At 44.5% G+C, this 27,528-nt stretch overlaps 1 protein-coding gene across 6 annotated transcripts in view; it reads right to left on the reverse strand.

Annotated features, from left to right (window-relative positions):
* The window catches only part of LOC144935624 (uncharacterized), a 59,495-nt gene that overhangs the window by 13,097 nt on the left and 18,870 nt on the right, over positions 1–27,528 (reverse strand). The window contains exons 1-10 of one of the 6 annotated variants that reach the window (XM_078862449.1): positions 24,467–24,610; positions 23,060–23,123; positions 19,714–19,774; positions 17,763–18,871; positions 8,650–8,804; positions 8,005–8,145; positions 6,223–6,306; positions 3,628–3,755; positions 3,174–3,241; positions 2,383–3,051 (exon numbers count right to left, since the gene is read on the reverse strand). In XM_078862449.1, the coding sequence (XP_078718575.1) occupies positions 2,383–3,051; positions 3,174–3,241; positions 3,628–3,755; positions 6,223–6,306; positions 8,005–8,145; positions 8,650–8,804; positions 17,763–18,871; positions 19,714–19,774; positions 23,060–23,114 (2,470 nt within the window). In that variant the 5' untranslated portion in view covers positions 23,115–23,123; positions 24,467–24,610. The other 5 variants (XM_078862447.1, XM_078862448.1, XM_078862451.1 and 2 more) reach the window with 5 other exon arrangements.

Consider the following 27,528-nt stretch of genomic DNA (forward strand, 5'->3'; position numbering starts at 1 on the left):
GTGTCATACACAACAATAGATGTCATACGAAAAACAAATTATCGTCATCAGCATGCAAATACACAGTTGATCACGCAAACACTCCTTTCACCCTCTCCAGTCCAACCAAGTATCTCCAGCACAACCCTTTCCTGGCTCCTGTCTTATCTCTCTTCATGCACTTCCTCTGTTTCTTTCAACCACGACAACTCCCCTTCTCTCCCCCAAGCCTCTGTCCGAGGGGACCTTGGCTATTCTCCCTCTGTATCTCGCGTCACTTCTTCGCCGACGACGCTCAGATTAAATGCTCATTTCCTGCCTTTACCCCTGACCGTGCCTCGCGCATTTCCAGCTGCTTAACGACTGTCCAATCCTGGATGTCAACGCCACTACCTCTACATCAATCATTCCAAAACTGAAATTAGTTTCTTCCCTTCTCCCTGCTTCCTTCCACCCCGTCCTACCATCTCATCTCCTCCCTTCTCCCTCGCTCTTCCTGCCTCTAGTCTGCTTACAACCTCGGGGTCATCTTCAACTCCTCCCTCTCCAACCACACCTCTGCCCGCACTTGCCGCTTTCACCTATTTAATATCCGTAAAATCGGTCCCCTTAACTCACTCTCTGCTGCTAAACTCCTGGTTCACTCGCTTGTTTTCACTCAACTTGACTCCTGGACCACTCTTATTCTCGGCCTTCCTGCCTACGCCTTCACTCCTCTCCAACAACATGTACAAAACGCCTCAGCCCGGATCATCTTAACCTCCCCCACAATTCCCAACTCCACTGGCTCCATCTACTATCGCTGTCTGTTTAAATGTCTCACTCGGGTCTACATTCCTCCATGGTCTTGCCCCAACTTCTCTTGCTTCCCTCGCTTCTCTGATCTGTTACTACTCTGTCCCTACTCTGTCCCGTCCCATCCTCTACGCTCTCAGTCTCTGCCGTCCCTCTCTGTGCCTCCCTCGCCCTGTGCCCAGTCTCGCTCTCTCCTTCCTTCTCCATTCTTGCCTCCCTTCCATTGAACAAACTACCACTGCACATAAAACAATCTTCCTCCCTTAAAACAACCCCCATCTATTCTCCACTAGCCTATCATCGTGCTACTCCTACTCCCTGTCCTGGACCCCCAGCTACGACTATGCCTACCCAAACCCCTATCACTATCCCGATCACTAACCCAGCCCCAACCCCTCCAAAAACTCTCCAGCCTGTTCTCCTGTCACCTTAACTACACCACCAATCTGAATAACCCCACTCTTCAGTTTAATCACTATCATCTTATGTACAAGTTAATGATTGTTGTAAAGCACCTTAGAATTAGTCGCTATATAAATTTTATATAAACTCATATGTGTGCTGATATGTTGGGATCATTTCTCCGATCCTGTAATTTGCGACGCACCGCAGAGGTTAGTCCCGTAATCCGCAAAAAAATTGCGCCAGGATGAATTATATCTGTGCGACTCGGTTAATTTGCAAAAAACATTGGCGGATAACAGTCGGTGCATCCGTGATCAATTAACAGATGAGGTTAGGATTTTACTTTAAAAGCCCCAAATAGAGCAAAGCGACCATATGGGTCTGTAAAAAAAGGCTTTGTGTAGTTTAGACTCAAACATCCAGCCTATTAAAAAAATCACAAAAATTCTATACAACTTAACAGATCCCATAACCACAGCTGGTATGTGTGGACGCAAGACGAACCCCATTTCGAGCAACAACAACAACAAAAACTGCATTCGTATCTGCAGCTCTGCGCTTCTCTCAGCAGCTATGGCCTTTCCGTTTGCAAAACTTTTTTTGTCAATCTGCAGCTCTGCATTGTTCTATGTGCAGCTCTGCATCTGCACCTCCGGGGTTTCTATATTGCAGCTACACTCTTCAAACCAGTGCTAATTACCAAGGGGCCGGAGGCATCTTTGCAAAGCACGGCGATTAACAAAAAATGTATTAACAAAACATAAATCTGCGCACGCCGCCAATGTAGCGTTGTATAAGCTTCACAGGTTTTGTTGAGATTTCATGGTCAACTATCCGGCATAATTACGGTAGCAGTCAGGAACAGCGAGTAACCCGCCACACACAGGGATTCACGGATTGCAGCGTTGATTTTTTAAGTTCTGCTGCACAGGACTGCGAGTTCTTGTAATGCTTATACAATCTAGTACAAGACTGCAAGTTCCTGTGAAGCTGATGCAATCTAGTACAGGGCTGCAAGTTCCTGTAAAGCTTACATAAACTAGTACAGGACTGTTCCTGTAGTGAGCATGCAAAGTTTATGGGCATGGGAAGGGTACATCTCATACAAATGTACATCCGTACTTACGTGAAAAAAAAACACTTCATGCATTGAACATACATATAAAGTAGACATTTATTTTGAATGAGCAACTGCTACGGTACCTGCTCTTGGAGCGGTATGCGATGGAACCGACGACGTTCTGACTTGTGCATTTGGCGAAACCCCCGTGGTTCCCGTGCCCGAGAACCTCGAGGCCGGGTTCCGGTTCGCAACAGGCGACTGCATAGCCACCGAGGGACGACCTGCCCCGGCGTGTGGCAGCTGCGTGCCGGGCGAACACGTGGTGCTGGCGTTTGACGACGGCACACGGGAGAGCGCAGATGGAAGGGCGAGGGACTGTGTCGAGTGAGAATTGGAAGAGCCGTGGTTTTGGCTCGCGGCCCCGACCGGAGGAGTCCGTGCGACGCTCGATGGTGGAGGAGCCACGGAAACGGACGGCAGCGCCGGGGGCATCTGTCCCACAGAAGACAGGGCGGCCGTTGCCTGGCGGGGCGCCGTGAAGTGTGGTCGCGCAACCAGTCGCACCCTCTCCTCCCCGCCAGGCACGCCGCCCAGAGCTGGCGGGACATCGGATGGTGGGATCGCCCGGCCCCTCTCATCCCCCGATATGGCGCTCGAAGACATCTGGATGGCAGACGACGTGGCTGCGCGGGCTCTCTCTTCCCTGTACAACAAGCCGGCGACCGTCTGGGCGGGAAACGGCACTGCCAGCCGTGCCCTCTGGGGCGAGCCCCCTATTGCCGCTGTGCCAGAGGCAAGCCCAGGCGGAGCTTAAAACACAATCATACAGAGGAAGGTCGTGAATGAGCACACATCGCTTCACATTGAAGCATTATCAATACCATATCATGAAAGTCAATTTCAATTAAAATCCAAAGAATCTTTTACTCACCACCATTAAGGTTGCTTCCAACAGATGAAACAGGACTACTTCTTGGCATTCCAGGTTTGCTCTGCATTCTGTTGGCCACAGCCCGTAGATTGTTAATCATTTCTCTAACAGTAAACCTGCAGATTAAAAAGAGTTACTTGATAAAAAAAAATGTGCACGTGTCATTAATTTATCAGTGAATATTGCTTCATCACCACCTAAGTGCATGTAAATAAAGCACTTTATTCAAGCACCTAATCTTATCATGACCAATTTCACAGCTGACTATAACCAAAAATACTCATTTTATCGATGCAGGAGGTAAACAAACCCCCATATATTGTGATTCGAAATCAAACCTTCCATTTGCAAGTCAAGTGCTCCAGCTGCGATAACGGTGTACACATTTCACGAGTTCCCCATACCGAGTAAAGCAATGTTGTCAAAATTATACGCGAGGCAAAGAAAGACATACCCCTTGTTTTTGAGTTGCTGGCTGTTAGGATTGGAGCTGGGAGGAGATGGTGATGCAAATGTGGTGGTGGCGGCAGTAGTAGTCATCGAAATCTGGGGCTGGCTAGCAACAAGCGCTTCACTTGATACCTGCCAAGAACAAAGCATGGGGGGGGTCAACAGCTATCCACCAAACAATCCAACAATACCAAGAACACCAACACATGATACCAACTACAACCCCCAGAAAGCCTGAAGCTATTTGTGTCTTCTAGAACAGATCCTATCAACTGCCTATTTGGGGTGAAAAAAGTAACGGAGGCTTGAAAAGCAGCATCTGCATTTCCATATGTGCATACACAACACATGCATAACACGTGGGATGCGGCTTTGTTCAGGTGTTCTGATATTAATGACTTAAATGCAGTGTATGACATCCCTATTTGGAGCCAAATGCAAAAGATAATCACACGCAGAAATACTTTAATTTACTATCTGGCTGATGGATACTTGGAATTTTAACTTTATAAGACAATGTTAATGACAGTGAAGACATTCTAACTAGTGGGAAACCTGTTGAGATTCAACAGTAATAAATCGTTCCACTCCCCTTCCTCCTGCAAGCACCATCTGCCACTACACCCCCCCCCCCCCCCATGGTAGCCATCCACTGTAAGATTGTTTTAAACAGGGCTTGCATACATAACAGGTTTTTTGGGTAAATATATGAATGTGTCATTAAACCCGCCACCACCCAACACAGCCAATTAGTAAGGTGTGTTACGTAAACAGAACGTGCCAATTCGTTACTAGTACAGCACACCGGTGTGTTGGAGAGCAAAGCCACAATATTTACAATCAGAGTACGACGTTTCGACAGTAATTAGCTAGCTTCATCAGGCGACAGCCAGATTTGGAGAGAAATCCTCCTGTTTCGTTCCTTAAATAGAGTGGTAGATGTGATGAGACTTGTGTGCTCATCTTGCACGAAGTGGGGGAGGAGGTGAATACATATAAATGAAGATGGGTATCCATTGCCATTTGGGTTATTCATATAATTAACGTACATTATTGAAGCCCATTGTTCTTGAACTTCTTGTCGATTGTGTGGACTAAAACAGCCGTACCAACGGTAATCCCTTTTGAAGTATGGTGACCTGTATAGGCATGCATTTAAACAATGTATTATTTGATTATTAGCTTCCAAGCAGCACTAAGCCTGTAGCTATCCATACAATTAAAATTATTTTAATTCTCTCAATTTCGATAAATTCTCTAATTATTATTGGCCAGTAGTAACTATTTTGCACAGAACTTCAACAATATCAAAATCAATTGAGTGTCCTTGTTGGCACGTGTGTTCTTCCACTGCTGACAGTTGTATTAAGGAGTATTTAAAATTTCTTTGGTGTTCTTTTAGTCTCGTGCTGATCATTCACCCTGTTTGCCCAACATAGCGTTTGTCCCCAAGTGCAAATAATCCGGTACACACCTTCTGTTGATAGCTTCAGTAATACATCTTTTGTAGCAGATATACATTTCTGAATTTTATGTACCATTCCAAATCTGACTCGGATGTTTTGTTTTTCCAAACATCTGGCTAGTTTATCAGTTACTCACGCAATGTATGGTAGTTTAATAGTTTGAATTACTTAGTAAATTTCAATGTTCGTATTATTTGATTTGGTTTTAGCATTCAATGCCCTGTTGATTTGTGCATCATTGTCACCGTTCAATTGCAGCGCTTTTTTAAAATGTTAGGCCTATCTGAATGCAATGTCACACCATCACCCCGCACAAAAATGGCTCTCATCAACTGCATGTCACGTTTAAAAAGTTACTCATCATTCATCAAAATTGATGGGAGTGACCTAGGAGGGTGTTTCTCCGGACAAACAATGCAGATTAGCCGATTATGCAGATTCTGTGTAAAAAATTTAGCAGAAATGAAGTGCACAACCAAAGTTATTAACGTTGGGAGTTTTGATTGTTTTTTTACCCTTTTATCTGGCAACAAAACTGACACCTTTTTTACAAGGAGTCATGTTTACATAGACCACAATACCTGCGGTCATAATGCAAACAAAAAACATAACTCTGATAATGTATGCACTGTCCTTGAAGTTGATTGGTCCAAACCCGAGACAGCCAAAAGGCGCCATCTGGTCCAACACCATGTGAGACTAGGTTCTAAGGAAAGCGGTCTCGGGTGTGGACCAATCAACTTCAAGGACAGTGCATACATTATCAGAGTTATGTTTTTTGTTTGCATTATGACTGCAGGTATTGTGGTCTATGCAAACAGGACTCCTTGTAAAAAAAGGTGTCAGTTTTGTTGCCAGATAAAAGGGTAAAAAAACAATTATCATATTTTTTACTGGCAAATGATGTTCCAATGGTGTTGGGGGTTTTGTTGAGCAGTCGTTGGCGACTGGCCCGAAACCATCAACCCACTCCACTGGAAAACACCAGTGGATTACAGGCAGCTCCTTAGATGAGAGAACACACAGGGGCCTCGGCGATGCCATCTCAGTGCTCCAACGTCTGGTCCACCAACTCTTCATGAATTGCAAACAATTGATAAAAAAGTTAACGTAAAAAAATTTTAAAAGCTTACCTCTTGATTTTTTGGTGTTTCAAGATGTTTTCCCACAACTTGCATAGCCAAGGACAACATTTTCTCGAGGCACAACAGCTGGGACTAAACAATAGTGGCAAGCGTTAATGTTTATTTGCATAATAGAAAATGTTCTGTTATGCAGCATATTTAACTTATCACTGTATATAGAACTCAAAGACCAGAGTACTTGGTCTATTTAACTACCAGTAACGTACAGATAATTCATCAACTAAACAGGAAATGGACAGCACATGGAAAAAAATATGTAACATAATTCCACCAATACACACGAGACCAAACCTTTTTACGCAACCCTGGTGATTAAATGGATTGTCACAATTCAGATCCATAATAACATTTTAGCAAGAGTTTACACAAGTGCATAAATGTCCACTGAAAAAACTACCTGCTTATAGTCCGTAAAAAAACCAAGCTAATGTTATTTCATTTGTGATTTCTAGAATTTGACTGATAATACAATAAGGTCAAAAAGGTAGAAAACTACTCGTAGCAAGCTTGCGAAGTTGGCTGGCTACAATATTGTATTGTCCGTTCAGTTTACAAGACTTGCATCAACAATTTGCCTCATTGCGATGGGAAGCCAATGGGCCACTAACTCTTAAATTTAAATCAGTGTTATCGTTGAAAACAAAATAAAATAAAACAACTAAATTAAATGATGACGTTTGGGAAGCAACACAAGCATCCGTCATCAGGTGTGACTGCTCCAGCAAAATTACTGTAGCGTATGAAGAGAGTTATTAAGAGACACGTGTTTATATCGGGTACTGGGGGGGGGAAAGGAGCCAAGGGGTCGGGGGACTCCCCACCCCCCCCTAGTACCCTATATAAACATGTGTCTCTAAATAGCTCTCTTCATACGCTACAGTAATTTTGCTGGAGAAGTCACACCTGATGACGGATGCTTGTGTTGCTTCCGAAACGTCTTGATTTAATTTAGTTGTTTTATTTTAATTTTATTTCGTTTTCACCTACGTGACTTTACCGAAAGAACCAAGAATAGGGTTATTTAGGTTTTATTATATTCTTATTTTGTTATCAGCTAGCCGCAGCAGTGCTCAGCCCGATCCATCCAGCGAGCAAAGGTTTTACCATATTATAAGTATCGAGGAGTCTTTTCATGCTAATATTTTTTAAGTAAATAGTCTCGCTTCTGTTTGCCAGTCATAATAGTTTTTCGTTTTATACAGTGTCATTCATGAAAACGATTAACATTTTCGACGCATGAAAGCATGAGGAACTACAGAAGTTGGAAAAAGCAGCCAAGCGATGAGCCAGCTCCAACAATTGCCCACGCTTCGTCCTCTCAAGCATTAAAATGTTTTCAGCCAATTCATGCGAGTTCATGCACGTGGGAGGAAACCGGAGCACGCGGAGAAAATTAATGGCTCGGAGGGGGCAAAACTATATCATACAGATGAAATTAGTCCATATTTGTGTACTGCCTTCTCCTGGCAAGCCAGGGTATGGCACCTCGATGCCCACAGGAATGGAATTTCACATTTGTTCGATCCACCAACACATTTATGGATTAGTGGCGAGCATGGCCACCACCAGCACATAAATATATCTACAGTTTCATGTACACTATGTGACCAATAAGCTCTACGATTGAGATATGCACATCTTTTGTAAAAATCTTACATTTATTTTCAATGTAAAGTAAAGCAGTGTCAAAATGGTCAGGTGCATTAATTTTAAAAATAAATGTAAACACATTATCGCAGCTCCAAACATACATAACAAAGTCATGTTTACCTGTAATTTGCTTCCCAGGTTCTCAAATTTTTCGTAATCCTTATCCCTTTTTCGGACCTCCGATTTTATCCATCGGACCTGCTTCATCAGCATGGCTCCGTCGATGTCACCAAATTGCCTTTGGAACGCAGCTTCAACAGTCTAAGAAAGTTCAACATAACAATCATTGCCCAAACTTTACATCAATTAATAAGAAAAAACACTCAACTTTTGTATTACAATGTAAGAGTTATGACAATTGTTCACCCAGGAACCCTCACTGAGTCGCAAGACTATTGCAGGAGGGTCCTGAAGATTTTCACAATATGGGAGGATGATGTCTACATTTCTAAATTAAGATGGAACATTGTTATGGTGAAGACACCCACTGTATTCATACACCTCTGATTAGTACGTTAAGCTATGTAAGATGCGAAAGAAGTTCAACATACATATATAACCCACTATATTAAACCAGGAGTCTGCAGGATTCCTATCATGTACCTCTACAACATGGAACACGTTACCAATAAGCCACATCATCCCCCCCAAATACTTTTTCCAGTCACACCATAGACAATTTCAAACCTTGACTTGTGCATTACACAAACTACATTCCACGTGTTCTTATATTCATTGAGCACACAAAGCATTCACCCTTGTGACCTTATTAATGATTCCATTGAGACGTGGAGATTCTTGCTGGTTATAGGCAGCCTCGTTAACACTCGTGGTTACATCAGTGGTTGTTTTGCTTCGTTTTGGCATGTGCTCCATCTCGGTATCATCTTCCAGAGCTGTTCTTTTCCGACAAATCTCACCTACAACAAAGATTGAACTTTTTCAGCATCATTGTTACAATTATCAACATTGTAAAAATCAAATGTGCTGTAATCCAGTGCTAAATAACTACATATTAATTATCATTATTTATTTCATTGTTAAACAATATTTTCTTCATATTCCTGGTTCTTTCGGTAAAGTCACGTAGAAGGGAAATAATAAAATAATACAAATAAAACAATAAAAATTCTCACGACGTTTCGACTGCAATCATCATCAGGTGTGAAATCCACAGCAAGAAAATTTCACACCTGATGATGATTGCTTGTGTTGCATTCGAAACGTCGTGAGAATTGTTATTGTTTAATTTGTATTATTTTATTATTTCCCTTCTACGTGACTTACCGAAAGAACCAAGAATATGAATCCCTTCAGTCACGAAAGCTTTAAATCAAAACATTATTTTCTTCATTGGCATTTCTCCAATTTATTGTTTCCGACAAAACAAAATAATCCTTAATGTGCCAAATCTTATAAAATCTCAGAATATAAGATTGTACATGGTTGCTAGTGCAGTCGAATTACCCTTATCTGTAAACCTATATTATCTGTAGAACCTATAGGGTCAACAAAAACTTATATTTTTCCTGAACCTCTATTCTTCCTATTATTCGCATTATTTCCCATCTTACATTTTGCAATGGCTTCCCATTTACAATTTGTCATGGATAAGAAGTCAATGGCACATTCATCCTATTATCCACCGGTTTTCTGCAATTTTTCCAACATGGTGCCAAAATCCATTTTCAGCAATGAGAAACTTTTTTAAAAGCCCTCCAGGGATGTGGATTGATGACACGGCATTCTCAGCATTAGCATCAAATCGACACTTCTTTAACCTGTAAATAATGTCCATTTATGGATAAAGTTGTTCTTTCAAATGTACGTTAAAATACTAATGAATTGCCTTTCAACCACTAATATCTGAACCAATTACATCTGTGGCCAAGAAGACATGTATAAGTAAATTATTTTCATCACACGAGGCAGTGGAGGAGTTATTCAGATGGAACACAAACGACTTGGCTTCCCCGTGAAGGGGAATCAATTTCTTGGATGAGTCATTACCAACGCGCAGAGGGTTTCTGGATTTGTTTCAAGGGGGGCAAAGACTTAAATGTGGAGACCAATCTTGATTTGAAGCTTTCGTCACTGCAGGAATCCATACTTTGGTTCTTTCGGTAAAATTACGTAGGTAGAAAATAAAATAAATCACGCCGTTTCGGGCACAACACAAGCGTCCATCATCAGGTGGGAAAGCGTGGTCTGCTGCTGAGGCAGACTGTTTATGCTTGTGTTGCGCCCGAAAGGTCGCGATTTATTTTCTTTTATACCTATGTGACTTTACCGAAAGAACCAAAGCGTATGGGGAGACCAAGCATAAGAGTTACAGTAGTACAGACGAGTAAATATAAGGGAATGGATAAGGAGATTTTCAGCAAAGGTCAAATTTTGCCAATGTTAAACAAGTACGGGTAGTCGCGGATATGTGAAAGGAAAGCGTTAAAAAATAATAGCAAAGTTGTGTTCAGGAAATCAACAGAGGGAAAGAGATGGTGGGACAGGGATGAGGGTTACGTGAGGTAAGGAAAAAATATAATTTGGGTTTTGTAAGGGTTAATGAACAGTGACGTGACATCCAAGGTTGGATGGAAACCAGACATGATAAGATATGGGAAGCGAGGTCATGGGAAAATAAGAACATTTGGATATCATCAGTGAATTAAGAATTAGGAAACTTAAGTGAAGGAGTGATGAGTCGTAAAATAGAGAAAACTATGAGAATGAGCACAGACTCTTGTGGAACACCAACAGTGAAGGGGGCTGGGGGGGGGGAGTAGCAAAATTACATGAGACTGCAGAGGTGCATAGAGAGATATAGGACTGTAGCCAGGAAAGTGGTGTGCCAAACATACCAAACGAGAATATAAAAGAGTAAGATGGTCAAGTGTCAAAAGCTGAGGACAGCTCAAGGAGTACAAGTAAAAAGAGAGACCAGCATGAGCAGAGTTAGCCAGATGATTCTGAGCCGAAATAGACGTTTTAGTTGAATGAGAGGGACGAAAACCGGATTGGAATTGGGGTAGAGTGAGTTAGAGGAGATGTAGTAAGACGAGAATGTGCCAGACAAGCCAAGTGTTTTGAGAAATAGGTGAGAAGAGAAATGGGGCGGTAGTTGGCAGAAGAGGTATCAAGAGATAGTTTTTTTAGGAGAACAACAATGACTGACTAATAGATAGCAGTAAAGACACCAGAGAGGGAGGAATTAAATTGAGAAAATTAGAGGAAGGAGTCCGGGTATAAGAAAAGCAGGGATGGGATCGAGGAAAGAGGAAGTGGGATGGGCCTTAGAGATGATGGAAGATAGTTCTGTAGTAGAAGTTGCAGAGGAAATGGTGAACGCAGTCATTATGGATTTGACGTAGGGGGAAAGGTTGATGAGATGAGCTAGAGGACGAGGTAGATAGAAGGGTAGATCAAAGAGTAATCTTGGTAGAAAATAGGCAAAGTCAAGAGCTGAAGTGAGAGTAAAGGGAAGAATGTATTGGGGTAAAGGGGTCAAGGAGGTTGTTGAGAGTAGAGAAGAGTAGGGTGGGGGTGATGAGCAAAGGAAGAAATAGTGTGTGGGTAGAGGGGGACAGGTGGTCAAACGAGCCAGTGAGGGGAAGGAGGGCAGTGGCAAAGTTGGAGATTAAAGTTTCAAAGAACCATAAGGGGTGGGTGACAGAAAGAATGGAGGAAAGGACAGTCAAGATGGTCGAAGGAATTAGGGAAAGTGATCCTTGAACTGAGGTAATTCACAACATATGAAAGAGCATTTTCAGTAGAATTCCCTTGATGGAAACCAGATTGTATTGTTTTTTGAGTTCCAGTGGCTTTTTTTCAAGGTAATGAAACGGTACCTGATTAAATAGAGGAAAATTAGAAAGCTGCTAATATACTGGGCTAGCGTGGTTAGGCAGTGCAATTTAGTTTGGTGGGGAGGGGATTGCAAATGGGAGACATTAGGTTGGAAATTATTTTAATATTTATGGTGACAGGTTCAGGGTTGTTAAGGGTTGTTAGTGCTGAAACAGGATAGAGAACAAGAAAAGTTGACTCCAGCACTAGAATGCAATTCCCAAGTTTATCTACATTTTCAGACTAGAAGGCGAATTATTGACATAGAATCTCCTTCCTCGGTCCATGAGGAATTCTGAGTCTGTTTCACTTTTTTTCCTATGGACTGACCACGATGTGCTTACAGGTCACTCAGAATTGTGCCCATTCGTCTCCGCCCCAGACCTGAAATCATTACTTCATGCCTGTGTCTCAACACACCTGGATTATGGGAATGCCCTCTACGCAGATATACCACTTGGATTGGTGTGGAAGCTCCAGTTAGTGCAGAATGCAGCTGCCCGGATAATCTGGTGGGTAAGCCTTTTTGAACACATTATGCCTACCCTCCACAGCTTACACTGGCATACCCCCAAGTCGGTGGGTGAGGTGCGTAGTTTTGTAGGGTTCGCTTCTTACTATCACCGTTTCAGGCCCGGGTTCGTGACAATCGTAAAACCTCTCCGCATTCTCACGGCTAAGGGCCAGAGATTTCTATGGGGGGAGGAGGCTGCGTTTGTCGTGCTGTGGGATGGTCTGGTGAACACACCTCCCCATTGGTACCCTGATTTTTCGTTGCCTTTCGTCCTGGACACAAACGCCAGTAACACCGGAATTGGTGCCGTGTTGTCTCAGGTTATGAATGGAGTGGAGAGCATAGTTGCGTATGGAAGTCGAGTACTGTCCCCAGCAGAGTAACGCTACTGCGTGACACGCCGAGAGTTGTTGGCCATTGTATATTTTATACAATACCGTCCGTACCTCTATGGCAGAGGGTTTGAGGTACGCACGGATCAAGCGGCTCTCCAGTATGCGTTGTGGGTCGAACAACCATCCGGGCAGCTCTCCCGGTGGCTAGAGGGGTCCCTTCACGACTACTCGTTTACGGTCTCCTACAGAAAAGGTGTTCGCCACGGTAATGCAGATGCACTGTCAAGACTGTCACCAAGGAACCAGTGTGCATGCCTGCGGAGACAGGGTTGCCTCGTACTGTTGTGGCGTTGGTCGTTCCACCCCCCGATACTGCCGATGCGTGCAACAATACTATCGGCCTCACGTATACTGAATGGGGGCGACTCCAAGCGGAGGACGCCTCCTTATTGAAGCTGAGGCGCCGCGTCGGGAGAGTAGAGGGTGGGAAGAGCTGACAAGACTTGTCCCCTGTGATTCTCAAAGGGGGTCTTGTTGATGAAATGGGACGGAGAGATGCAACGCTATAGCATTGTAGTGCCCACTGTTCTGTGGGGTAAAGTTATTTGGGCTGCACACGAACGATTGATGCCCCTTGAAGTACAGAAAACAGTCAACCCTCAGACTTTCTTCAGGCCCGGAATGTCGGGGGATGTCTACAATGTGTTGAAAGAGTGTGTGGAATGCGCTCGCCGAGAATGGGCCGTCGACCGTTGCAATCTATTGGTGTGTCCTGGATAAACGAACTCATCGCGCTCGACATCCTCGGGCCATTCCCCACCACTTCGCGGGGTAATACATATTTATTGGTGGGGGTAGAATATCTCTCTAGCTGGCCGATGGCCTGGCCGCTGCCAGACCAGTCGGCTGTGGCTATTACGGAAGAATTCATTCATGGCTATGTGTTAGATAAGGGGGCCCCGGAACGCCTACTTACGGGCCAAGGTAAAAATGTTTCATCGAAATTGTTAAAGGAAGTGTGTGATCTGTTGGGCAACAAGAAGGTTCGGACTTCGCCCTATCACCCCCAGACTGATGCTATGGTGGAACGATTGCAGAGGATGCTGACGTCTATGCTGTGCCAGCAGGTTAATGAAGCCCAGTCCAACTGGGACTTGCACGTTCCGGGGGTTCTCGCGACCTATACAATGGCCCCTCACGCTTCTACTGGATTCTCACTGTTTTTTTCTTATGTATGGGAGGGAACGGGACCCCCAATTGAAGTTCTATTAAACACGGAGCCGAGTAAGAAAAACATACCTGACCCTATGCACCTTACCCTTAAATGGGTATCTGAAGCACGAGAGGCTTCCCGAGGGAATTCGGGCCTTGCGTCAGGCTGCTAATGAAAGGCTAGTGGGGCTTCGTGAATATGGAACTAAATGGAAACTGGGGGATAAGGCTTGGCTACATTGCCCCCAGGTGCTGGTGGGTATGTCCCCAAAATTGTATAAACCTTGGCAGGGCCCGGTCGAAGTGATAAAAGATTCAGTTCGGTCACCAGCTTCGGTTTGTACATCTGTCGCGACTGAAAGCATTTTTTCCGCCTTGCGGGATCCCTTCATCTCCACTACCCAAGGCCGGGTGTCTGATGTGTCCGACGAGCTGGGGCGTGTGTCCACTGAAGTCATGCCTCAGGGGATTTCTGGTTTTCCGCCCACAGGATCCTAGCACCTAGCACCCTTGGAGTCACCGGTTGCGCCGACCGGATATGGATTGAGAATGAAGCGGCCATCACCCACTCCTTCTCTTGTTGGTTCTCCTTCTCGGGAGGGGCCGCACCCGTTAGGTCATCTTCAAGCCGTCCCCGGGACCCCTGGGGAGCCCACTGCCACCCTGCCTAAGGGTCTGGCAAAAAGAACACGTTCAACTCCGTCCGGTTCAAAAGGACTCTCCTCCAGCGTCCTATTTATCCCTGCACTGTCTGTCGGTGGTCACAAACACGAGCCGGATTGTATTACTGGTTGAACTGGGTTATTTTAGTGCTCATGGGTGGTGACACACTTATGGTGTAGGGTTGTGTATATTGTCTAGGGGTCGGGTCGGTTGTTGTATATTCGTGGAAGTTTTTTCTGGTTGTTGTTTTTTTAAGGTCATTTTCTGTAATTATATATATTGTTCAGTCCACTTGGGTTTATTGTTCAACAGAAAATTGTTGGAGGCAGATTGTTGTTAATTGAGCTATAGTGATCAGCCGGGATGGCTGTGTTTTATAAGGGGGGGGGGGGTGATATAATGACGTATATCGGGTTACTACGGCGCATAGCGCCAGTTACTTAGAGAGGAAAACTGGAGTGTAAGTAGCCCTCTCTGCCAGCAGGGTGTGCTATGCCATGGTAAATGGTCCCGAAGGAGCATGGTTTTATCGGCGGGCAGAGAGAGCATGTGAGGACGTAGCAGCCCGATTGGCTGGCAAGGGCACGTGACAGGACAGAGTAAGGATGTGGGCCAAAGGTGACCGAAGGGACATGTGATGTAAGGCCCAAAGTCTACTCGGGAATTCTAGAAGAGGGCGTGGCCGAGGCGGAGCCGGGCCACACTGAGGGGCATAAAAGGGAGGTCCCAATGTCTGATCCAGGCTGTCTACTGGAATGGAACCCGCCGTGCTACGTCTCTTCGATCTTTGCTCTTCAAGCTTCAGTCTTCATGGTCAGCATCATGGGTCAGGCAGTGCGTTAACTGACCTGACCCAGTTATTTAGTTATCCCGTGGTGGTTACCGCTATATAGTTATCCCATTGTTACGTTTATGCAGTTACCCTATTGTGGTCATAGAATAAACGTGTTGCCTCCAAAGTCAAGGGTGTCTCTCACGTGAACACACTACACAAGTCTCTAAGACCAGTCTGTAGATGATGTCACAGTCGTCAAAAATATGGAAACTGTTGACTCTAATAATGCCCAATTTGAGACAGATGGGAATTCAATGTTTTTTTCTGTGGAGAAAAACATGTTTTTTTCTTTTAAATGTTCTGTATGAGCCTGGAAAAAGATATAGAAATCTAGGATCACTGGTATAATTTTCTGAGAATCCAGAGACACATTATGAATTGGAAAATGTGCAGGCTTAAATTTCCTCAAAAACTCTTTATTTGCATTGAAGAAAAGTCTAAGGGCAGCCAATTCCAATTACTGGAAATCAAAAGCCTGCTGATGTTGATGTTGTAAATAAAGATCATCCAAATATCTGATAGATACCATTAGGGCTGTGTCATTAGCAAAAACCTTTATATCAAAGTCGATTTGAGATTTACCTCAGTAGTTGACAGAGAACAAAATGGGGCCCAGGACAGAGTTGAGGAACGCCCTTCGTGACCGGGGTTTTATTATCAGCTTTCTATTTTACTTAGATTTTAACGATACTTGTGAGTGTAGTTTTATGTTTATGTACAGCACTTTCAGATACAGGGGATCCCCAATATATGTCTTCTCGATATATACATTGTTTCGCATTCACGTTGATAACTTTAAGGAAAACAACGTAAAATGTCCCCTAATGTCGTTTTTGACTCAGTTCAGCGCAGCCGAGTGAAACACACTATGCATGGGTGCAAAGCGGTTAGCACGCGCTGTGCTACGAGCCCAGCAACCAAACTTCGATTCCCGCTCACAGCTACATCAGTGATGATTATAATTTTCAATCATTATTTTTGACTTGGCTCAACTGAACTCGATTCTGGCGGGTGGAAAGGGCGAGATGCACTGTACAACTCGCTCATGCGTCCCATCTTCTCAGTCTGATCGTGTTCTCTCACGTGCATAGAGCATGCTCATTGTAATAGGTGCAGACTTTATCACAAAATACCAGTAGAAATGTCTACACAAACTGAAAATGATAAGGTAGGCAACTACGGACCCAGCTTATTGCCGAGTTGGAGAAGTTTAGGCATGCCAATCTACATAGTAGAAAGTTAGAGTCTCAAAAATATTTTAAGGAGGGTCCTGACAGGTTTTTAAGTAGGCGATGTTGCCATGTATTTGAGTAATTTGCTGCAAAAATTTCAACATTGGGATCTTTGGCCGATACCATTTACATTGTTTATTTTTTGCTATGGGATTAAACTCGAGAACCCGGAGAAAGCCCATGCAAAACAGGGGTTAAAACAAACTACACACAGAAAGACACCCACGTCAGAAATCAAACTCAGGCCCTTCTTGCTGTGAGGCAAGTGTTACTGCTCCGCCACTGTATTGTTATATAAGATGTCTAACCAACATGACTTATCAGGTGAGGAACTAAAGTTCGAGGTTATATTTAAGTTTGGGAAGATAAACACAAGGTAGAGTACTTGAAATAAAAAGTAGAAAAGATGCCAAATACTAAATATTGTACTTTTTTTGAGTATTCAAAGGAAAATAATTATATGTTCAGGATATTGTACTGTTGAGAGGACTGCAACTTAGGAGATTATATTAAGATGTAAACTAATATGGACACTAATGTTAATTTAAACTTTTAACATTCTCTAACTCTCAAAATAGTGAGGACTCAGAGGTGCGAGGAACCACAGCAGAAATGCCAGCCAGGTGGTGAGCAGTCGCCAAATTTCCTACTAAACTCTGCGGTACCTAGTATTGACTTAAAGCTCTCGTGACTGCAGGAATTCATATTCTTGGGTCTTTCGGTAAAGTCACGTAGATAGGTTCAAAGAAAATAATCAAAAATAACAAAACGATATTTCGATCGCAATGCAAGCGGTCGTCTTGCATTGCCATCGAAACATCGTAGTTTTGTTATTTTTGATTATTTTCTTTGAACCTATCTACGTGACTTTACAGAAAGACCCAAGAATAGGGGGGTCCCTAGTATAAGGTATTTTCAGCAAATTATTGAATGGTTTATATGTGGAAGGAAACCAGAGTACTTGGAGAAAACCCACAAGTGTCATTGGGCAACACTATCCTGTACAGATGGAACAGGTGGAATCCACATTTGCTGTACCACCTTCTAGCAAGCCAGCGTATGGCACCTCAACCCCCATGGGAAGGTAGTTTCACAGCATGTGTGATCCACCAACTGTTACCTCCACAGTACTGGATTACAAGAATGTGCCATCACGTTCTTACAAATGGAAAGAACTTATATTGAAAATGTTTAATGCAATGTATTCTAGCAAATTATGTAGAATTAGAAATGAAATTACTTACCACTGTATTCCTGCGTTAAGTTGGGTATTCTGTCTTCTTCAATGGTTTCACCATTACTTTTGGAACAATTATCCGTTTCCTCATCTTGTGTTTCTTCCATAGGGTTAACACCACACTCATCATTGCCATCTTGTATACACGGATTCCTCAATTCTTCACTAGTTTTGTCCAATATTGCATTTGAACCAGTGTCCAACTGATCATGGTCAGTATTAGAGCCACCTTCTGCTATTTCCTGATTTTCTTCTTCAACATTTTCAGCTTGAATAAGTTCAGAGTTTTTTTGACAAACGGTTTCCATTTCGTTCAGGTTTGGGTCTTCATCTGGCTCATCTAGCTGTGAAGATTTGCTCAATTTTGCACAACCTACTTTGTCAATTGATGGCATATCATTCTCTGTAAATGTATTTGGATTTTCTGGAGTTGCATGAGCTTCAACTTGACTATCCAATGATTCAGAGTTGTTATTTGGAACTACATCTTGATTATCCATGTCCTGAGGTTCCATAGTATGGCTTTCGGATTCAAAATCCTGATAATCATGTTCGGTGGCAATATGTTTTAACTGACCACTGTTTTCACTGGATCCTTCCTCAGCACAATTAGGCTGAGACACGTTTTCCTCATTATGCATGCAATATACATGGTCGGTCTTAAAATCCTCAGTGTGTGAATCTTCACTCATGTTTCCATTCACCATGACTTTGGAATCATTTTCAGTGACCATTTCTTTCGGGTCCACTTTTGACAATACTGTTAATATTTGTATGTTTAAACTATTTGGCTCCAAATGTACCAAGGCTGACGTATCCTCAGAACATACATTATCTATTGCCTGGTGGTCTTCAGCGTCCATATTTATAGAGCTAGCCCTTTTTGTAGAGTCTTCAGAGAAATCTTCCAAACTTTCATCAACATGATTAAGATCATTGTTCACATCTCCATTACAATTATAGTTTGCTATGCTTTCCTTGGTGGAAGCTATGTGGTTAACTAAGGCATTCTTAAGAATGGAAAGTTGTTTTCTGTTGCCAATAGGCAACGTTTTTCTTGCCTTGTTGACAACTGCTTTTAACAACTCATCTGAAGAGCATGACGTATCATGCAACCTGCACGAGACCCAACATTGGACAGAAGGTAATTAGCATCAAATACAGGAATTCATTTAAAATCAAACAAAAATTAATATGCACGATGGGCTATTTACGGTGCGGAAGTTCAAAGTACATACATGTACAGCAGATACTAAGTCAAAATCCAGAATATCAATATAATGAAGTGCCTATTGTAGGTTTAAGAGGCTATACAGATTGAACAGCATAAATTATAACACGTAGGCTTTCGCGACCAATATTATCCATTAGTTTTTTTTGTTAGATAGCGTAAATATAAATGTGTCAGTTTAAAACGTAGGCTTTCGTGAGCAATTTCATCCATAATACAGGTTTTTTGGGTAAGATCGCGTAAACATAAATGTGTCGTTGCTGTACTAGTAACGAATTGCCATAACGTGTCATTGCTGTACTTGTAACGAATTGGCATGTTTGTTTACGTGACAAACCTTACTAATGGGCTGTGTCAGGGGGTGGCGGGTTTATTGAAACATTTATATTCACACAATCTAACCCAAAAAAACCTATATTATGTAGAAATGTGTCGTTAAAACCTGCTACCACCCAACAGCCAATTAGTAAGGTTTGGCACAAACAAATGCCAATTAGTTACTAGTTCAGCACACCGGTACGTTAGGGAATAAACCCACATTTGCTATTAGAGTATGACGTTTCCCCGGTAATTACAACCAGCCTCATCAGGCGACAGCCAGAATTGAGAGAAAAACTCTATAATGAAGTATAAATTATATTTTAAATTATACCTTTACGTAAACTTTTGAAACAAAACACTGTTTAAAACCAGTCATACGGTGTTCCTGGTATGGCAGCAACTATACCTCGGCAGTTCCTGTGTCCGGGACAAAGACACAAAACATGGCCGTATGACCATCGTCTCTCCTGTTAAAACAGAACGGTGGGAATTATAACACACTCATACACTCGCTCAAACACTCACGCGTATCATATACACTATAGATGTTTCACTCAATTGAACAAATAAATTACGGCAAACTGTGAATGGGGAAAACAACAAAAAAAACGTCACCAACTGCCTAATCGAGTAATCACGCGGTCGAGAGGCAGCTGGTAGAGAGTACTGAAGACTTCAACAGTTTCGCAATAGGGTCACGTGGTCGCGAGTGTGAGACTTACATACACACACCACACACACACGTGTATGTTGCTATGCTATGCACGATTCAACTACCGAGCACATTCCACTCTTCCAACGATTCAGGGCAGCGATGCCATTGACTAATTCATGTTAGTCTCACTTGTTTTTTTTATTATGCCGTATTGTTAATATAGTTGCGTGTTACCTTTTGCTAACGCGCCTACATAAACATTGTGATTTGCCTAAGTAGTGCATAGCACCAGCACGTGTTTGAGCGTCAGAATACATCTTTATCAACACATTGATGTATCTCACTGCAATATACTACACACTGTACACAGCAAATGCTGTACATCTGATCATACACTGTATACGGTCCACAATGGACTGTCAACTAGTATTTGATTAATTTTCACGATTCCGAATCACGATTAACAAAAAGTTCCATTAGTTGCTTTCGATGTCTCGTCTCAATCGGTTTGTTTTACCTTGATTATTTTATTCCGACTACAGGTAACATAGGTAAAGGTGTCAGTCAGCCCTGCAATTACTTGCAGAGGCTATTGCTGCTGGGAGGATGGCTCTCTACAGTGCTTCTTAGAGATGGTAACTTGGGCATAACTTCTAAGCTGGCCAAACGTCCTTGAGAGATGGAATTACCCACACTTTGCCCCACCATCATCGACCTGCCGATGGAACACCATATAATGTACTTTCTATCAATCGTAGTCGATTTTCAGAACCCGTAGTAAGCTTAATCGACTGCCACAGGTTAACTGTGCATGCTACCCACCACATATCCTTTTCGCTACTATCCGCTATTTGCCATTGTGTATACAGTACAGAATACGCAATATACTTCACGTAACGTAATGCGTTACACCCAACACCATACACGGACCATAACATATACGACACACCATATCAATAATTATGAATAAAATACTCTTAATATACATATAGTGTACTTTATCATACAAGCTCACGCTGTTAACACTCAATAGGATGCTGCCGTGGTGTTAATGATTAAACACCGTGGATTTGTAACTCAATCTACCGACGCTGCAGCTGCATCGATAAACCAGTTGCCTGTCCACCATAAAGTTTGCGCCTAGTTGTGATCGCTTCCCAAGACTTCTGATCGTCGTGGAAGAGTAGTCCAAATACTTTACTCTCCAAGAGGGTTCCCGTTGGAACTCCCCGAGTGGAGGAGACCCTTCCGCCAGCAGTGGCGAGTGAATCTAATCTGCGGGCTGCGCTTTTACCTTGGCACCCAACAAAATGTTTAACACAACTTAAACACAACCGAACGTCGCATAGAGTACACACAGCGGTGTGTATATATACACACCCATCGCGCAGTACTGTACATGTAACACACGACGTCGTTTCAACTTTCAAAATCAGAATTTGACTGCGGACAAACATCCTTAACGGGCGGACTGCAACGCAAGCCTACTGGCGTATTAACGTCGGTATCGTAAAGACGGCGCGAATCATCTAACAAACACACGTGTCGAACACACACGCATCATCTCACCACGTGTCTAACACACCCGCATCATCACACCACGTGTCGAACACACACGCATCATCTCACCACGAGTCGAACACACACGCATCATCACACCACGTGTCTAAACACACACGCATCATCACACCACACGCATCATCACACCACGTGTCTAACACACACGCATCTCACCACGTGTCGAACACACACACGCATCATCTCACCACGTGTCGAACACACACACGCATCATCTTACCACGTGTCGAACACACGCGCTTCATTTCACCACGTGTCTAACACACGCATCATCTTACACACACGTATCTACCACACGCATCATCTTACACACACGTATCTAACACACGCATCATGACACACACGTATCTACCACACGCATCATCTTACACACACGTATCTAACACACGCATCATCTAAGCGCGCCGGAAAGCGCCACTTGCATTCACTTAACGTCGCACGCTCAGCGCGACGTTCGGTCCGGGGGGGGGACAATGCCCACGGTGACGTCACCTAACGCGCTTGGATTGTGGCCTCGACCACGCGCCGCTACCGCACGGGAGGGGGGCACACAACACACACACCGACACACCAACACACACACACCAACACAACCACACACACACCGACACACCAACACAACCACACACACACCAACACACACACCAACACAACCACACACACACCGACACACCAACACAACCACACACACACCGACACACCAACACAACCACACACACACCAACACACCAACACAACCACACACACACCAACACACACACACCGACACACCAACACAACCACACACACACCAACACACACACCAACACAACCACACACACACACCAACACACACACACCGACACACCAACACAACCACACACATACACCAACACACACACACCGACACCAACACACACACACCGACACCAACACAACCACACACACACCAACACAACCACCCCAACACAACCACACACACACCAACACAACCACCCCAACACCAACACACACACCAACACAACGCCACACATACCACGCCAACAAACCAACAAAACGCCACACACACCTAAACACAACCACAACAACACAACGCCACACACACAAAACCACAACACACAACCACACACACAAAACCACACAAACTACACACAACCACACCAACACACATACAAAACCACAACACACAACACACTACCACACCAACACACATACAAAACCACAACACACAACCACACCAACACACATACAAAACCACACACAACCACACCAACACACATACAAAACCACAACACACAACCACACCAACACACATACAAAACCACAACACACAACCACACACAACCACAACACCACACACACCAACACACAACCACAACACTACACACAACCACACCAACACACACAAAACCACACACAACCACACAACCACAACACCATACACACACCAACACACAACCACAACGCCACACACACACCAACACACCGCCACACAACAACCGCAACACACACGGGAGTGAGTTCCATCAATCCGACTTACCTTCTTCCATGGCCGCCTTAAGCTTGTGCCTCGGCGATAATTCTTCCCAGTCCATCACGACCGCCTACCACCCCCCCAAAAATGACAAAAGGCAACATCAACAACAAAAACAAACGTGACGGGCTTTAAAAACACCACGTAGGGCTCGGGTCACAATGCCGTCGGTAGTCACCCACCACCCACCAACACCACAACCACCCACCAGCAACACCAACACCCACCAACACCACCACCCACCAACACCACCACCACCCCGTGCGAGAGCGCGAGTGAAGAATCCGAGACGGAGAGACGCGAGAGGGGGAGGACGGAGTGAAAAGAGAGGGGGCAGAGTGGAACCACGAACATTCGCTCACCGTTAAGCCATCCACTCCACCACCACCACAGTCTCGCAACTAAACCCGACTACAGTAACAAACCACCCCTCCTCCTAACAAACTACAGCTTCCACAGCCACTCCGACACAACACAACCTTCCACAACTAAGCTGCACACGCACGTGCCATTTCAACTACAAAGCCAGTTGTGCATTACAGCCGAGCAACAACTTAAACATCAACAACAAAACCCTCGAAACGCGCACCACACACACAAACACTACCACCACTACTACTACTAACCACACCACAACCCCCATTGTAACAACCTGGACACACCAACACCACCCCCAGCGTCCGCCGTAAGCACCACCCACCCGCGTGCTCTCGCCAACAACAAAAGCCGCCGCCTGTTGTCGCTACAGCCCCCGAGGCAAGGTGGTTGCTTGCTTGGTTGTTGTTGGTGGTGGTGGTGGTGTAGAGCTCCCCCCGCCCCACCACTACAGTCGGAGTGACGCCGGCGGGCGGACGGGGGAAGGAACGCGGTGGCGACAGCAGTGGGGGGTGGTGGTGGTGGTGTGGACAGCATCGGCAGACACGGCCAGGGTGGTGGTGGTTGGGGGGTAGGAGGAGGAGCGAGAGAAGAGAAGAGGTTGGGTGACGGGAGATTGAGGAATCGGAGAGACAGCAAGCGATGGTAGGGGGGGGAGCGAGGAGGAGGAAGGGGGTGGTACAGCAGGAAGAATGTGGACAGCAAAGGGAAGAGCGTGGGGTAAGGGAGGAGCAGGCGAGGAAGAAGAGGAGGGAGTTGTGGGCACAGCAGACCAGCAAAGCCTCTCCTCCCCCCCACCCCACAACCACTCCACGAGTTGTTGTTGCCCCGCGCGATCGCTCGAACCCCGCCCCAAGAGGCAGGCGGTGGAGACCGACACAGGCGTAGAGAGACAGTCACCACCATCACCCAGTCCCCATCACCATCACCACCCAATGCTGTGAACCACCACCACCACCCCCGCCTTGCCCGGCCACGTCCTGACCATGACAGCCCCAGGAGTGGGGGATGGGGCTGGTGGTTGTGTGCATTGCTCACCAGGAGCACGGAGGAGCCATGGGCGGAACCAAATGACCCCCCCCCCCACCAAAACTACCTCGCTCCTGTTAACGAAGCCCGCGGTCTTCGTTCCAGGAGAAAGTGAGACGCCCTGCACCACCGCACAAGCCGCCACTTCATTGCGTGGTGGTGGTGGAGGGGGGGGGTAGCGAGAGGGGTGCACCGGCTGCGTGCTGAGGTCCCTGGTAGAGAGTACCGGGGGCCCCGCCCCCACAGGCGCAGCTGCACAGCCCCGCCCCTCCCCCACAGCCCCGCCCCTCCCCCACAGCCCTGGGCCAGTAGTTAGACTGGGAAGAGGGGGGCTTATGTGTTGGGTTGTAAAATGAGAATGCCGAGCTTGAGGTGTGGGTATCGAATCGGTATTAACGACGCAACCGGGGACTAAACTCGTCTTCCACAATGCAGTTGACGGAAAATTTAGTTTTTTGTTGTTGTTGTTGCTAGAACCAATATTTAATCGAAAAACAACACTCGCTTGCTATTATTGTCGTGTGACATTAAATCGGCGGCAGTTAACATTAACATAATTGATCTGCGTTAAGATGAATAGCCATTGTTCAGAAGCAACAATAATGAGGCCTCGTGTCTGCTTCACCCCCCTCCCTCGCCCGTTGCCCCCCCCCCCCCGCTGCGTTGCCCAGGGCAACGCCCACGTGGTGGTGCTGCTGCTGAGTTGGCACGTGACTAGCGAGAGAGACGATCCATTTGGCAGCAGTTCCATAGATCGGTTTAGCCAACTCACTAGAAGCGAACACTTCGTGTGGGTTAGTTAAATCATTCACGTTATGGTGGGGATTTTTGTTTGTTTCTCTCTTAAGCTGCCTTTACAAGAATTGAGTCACATTCGTTATCGGTCACTAAGCTTATTTTCCTTCCAAGTCAAAATGGCCCCTGCTGGTTCTTTGTTGTTTTAAATGCTGAACATGGGGAAACTGACTCATTGCTAACGCCAACCACGTTACTCGGTAACCATACTCACTGTAATCGGTGACAAGAACATTTAAAAATAGTACAAGGCTATTGCTGTCTCCTGCACACGACAGCCAGCAACAGATAACGATCCAAATATTTGGTTCATACAGAACAGAGCGGCCATGTCACGACACAGTTACACCTCATGCCCTACCCGGAGGCTCCCACAAGCAGATTTACATAACATACTTTAGTTTTCCCTTTGCCATTTCAGTTAAAGTACACTTAGGTTGCTAAGTGCAACCAGCCTTGGTAAATAACATAAATATGTTTTGCAGATGCTTTTATGCATGAGTGTAATTGGGGTCAATCTGTACTCTGTGCTTTGATCTTGCCTGGGTAAACAATGCTTTTATTATTCAAGTTAATATTATTCAAGTTTCTGAAAAGCTCGTGATCTGCTGTAATAAAAAAAAGACAATTATACACAGTATGTCATAACCGAATAAATTACGATTATGCAGTACATTTCACGAGCTGTACTGAGGCTTTTTACACCAGCAATACACAACTAAATTAGCACTTTTTTTACGTACATTGAACGTAAATGCAACAAAAAAAGTCAGTGGATGCTATTTTTTTTCCATCGTGTTGGGCAGTATAATAGCCACGCGGCGGACGCTGACACGAGCAACGCCTTCCCTGGTAGAGAGTACTGCCTGCTGCCATGGAAAATAACAGGAAACAAGAGTAGAAAACCGGTTCAATCTGGTTGCAGCTGCTTTGGTAATTCACAAAGACAGCTGTGGACATTTGGGTGCTCACATGATGCGATATTTTCACGCGTTGATCTTTTTTTACCATCAGCAAATGAATCTCCGTGGTCGGGATAATTATCCGAGTTAAATTTACATGTATTTATTTCCCTCTTCCCCCGTACAGTTTTAAAAAGGTTGCACAATACCTAGAAACATGAAAACATGCATTTCTGAATATTAGTGAATTGTGATTTATTAAAATCTCGCTAAGATTTGTTTCATATTGGATGTGAGATGTTAATACACATTTACATGTCCATCCCTTTTTGCCAATTCACTGCTAGATTAGAGCCACCATACCACAGAGCCTCTACTAACTTGCATGATGGTCATTGATTAAAATACTATCCAGATCTAAACCTGTACAGCTCCGGAGGCCTGATGAGTTTAGACAGTTTGGGTGATGTCAATGTATACCATAGTGGTGAGCATAAACATCTAATAAATACACATTTACAAAGCTAAAGCAAGTGGCTTTAGTTTGTGTGAAAAGTGAGTACTATAATACAGCAGTGTGAGGGTTGCTCTTTTTTATTAATATGGAAGAGGAGTTCAGATCTATTTTCTTTCCCATGCAATTCCCTCAATTCTATTCTGTTTAGGATTTATATAGTGCTCTTTCCAGGATGCTTTACAATGCATCCAGGGCCCTTTACAATACAATAGTAGAGGGTACCAATGCAAAGTGCTTTAACGGCATCCTAAAAGTGGACAATAACTCCATCAGGAATACACAGTCTTAACGAGATTTAGAAGTTATTAACTATGCCTTGAGACACTTTGTCCAAGGACGCGAATCAAACAATGACAGATAATAACGTCACACATCTACATCACGCCCCCACGTGTCAACAATTACACAACACTGAGTATAACAGACTTTTAAAAACTCTTGCGTATCGCCACGGCGCGTCGACAAATCACAGAACACCAAGTACTACTTCTCAAAACTTGAAGAACACACATCTACACAGCATCCCTGTGTGTTCACAATAACAAAGCACCATGGTGATAAAACTTATACAGAAAACACGACGACCATTCGTACCAACCCTCACGCATGCCCCGCTCTTGGGTGATAGGATGAGGCAGCATACATCCAGAGAACACCAATCTGCGGTCAAGGTCGTGTGCAGCCCAAGCTTCCGTCTTCAGGTGGAACGAAACGTCATGTCTCTGATCGTGTCCGCGAGCACAAGTCAGATCTGAAACACGGCAGAACTGATTCTTCGGCCGTTGCCGATCATTGCTACAACTCGATGGGCTCTCATAAAATTGTCTTTTCCGAGACCAAGGTGATCTGCAAACCTC

Source organism: Lampetra fluviatilis, chromosome 1, assembly GCF_964198595.1.
Source record: "Lampetra fluviatilis chromosome 1, kcLamFluv1.1, whole genome shotgun sequence".
NCBI lineage: Eukaryota > Metazoa > Chordata > Hyperoartia > Petromyzontiformes > Petromyzontidae > Lampetra > Lampetra fluviatilis.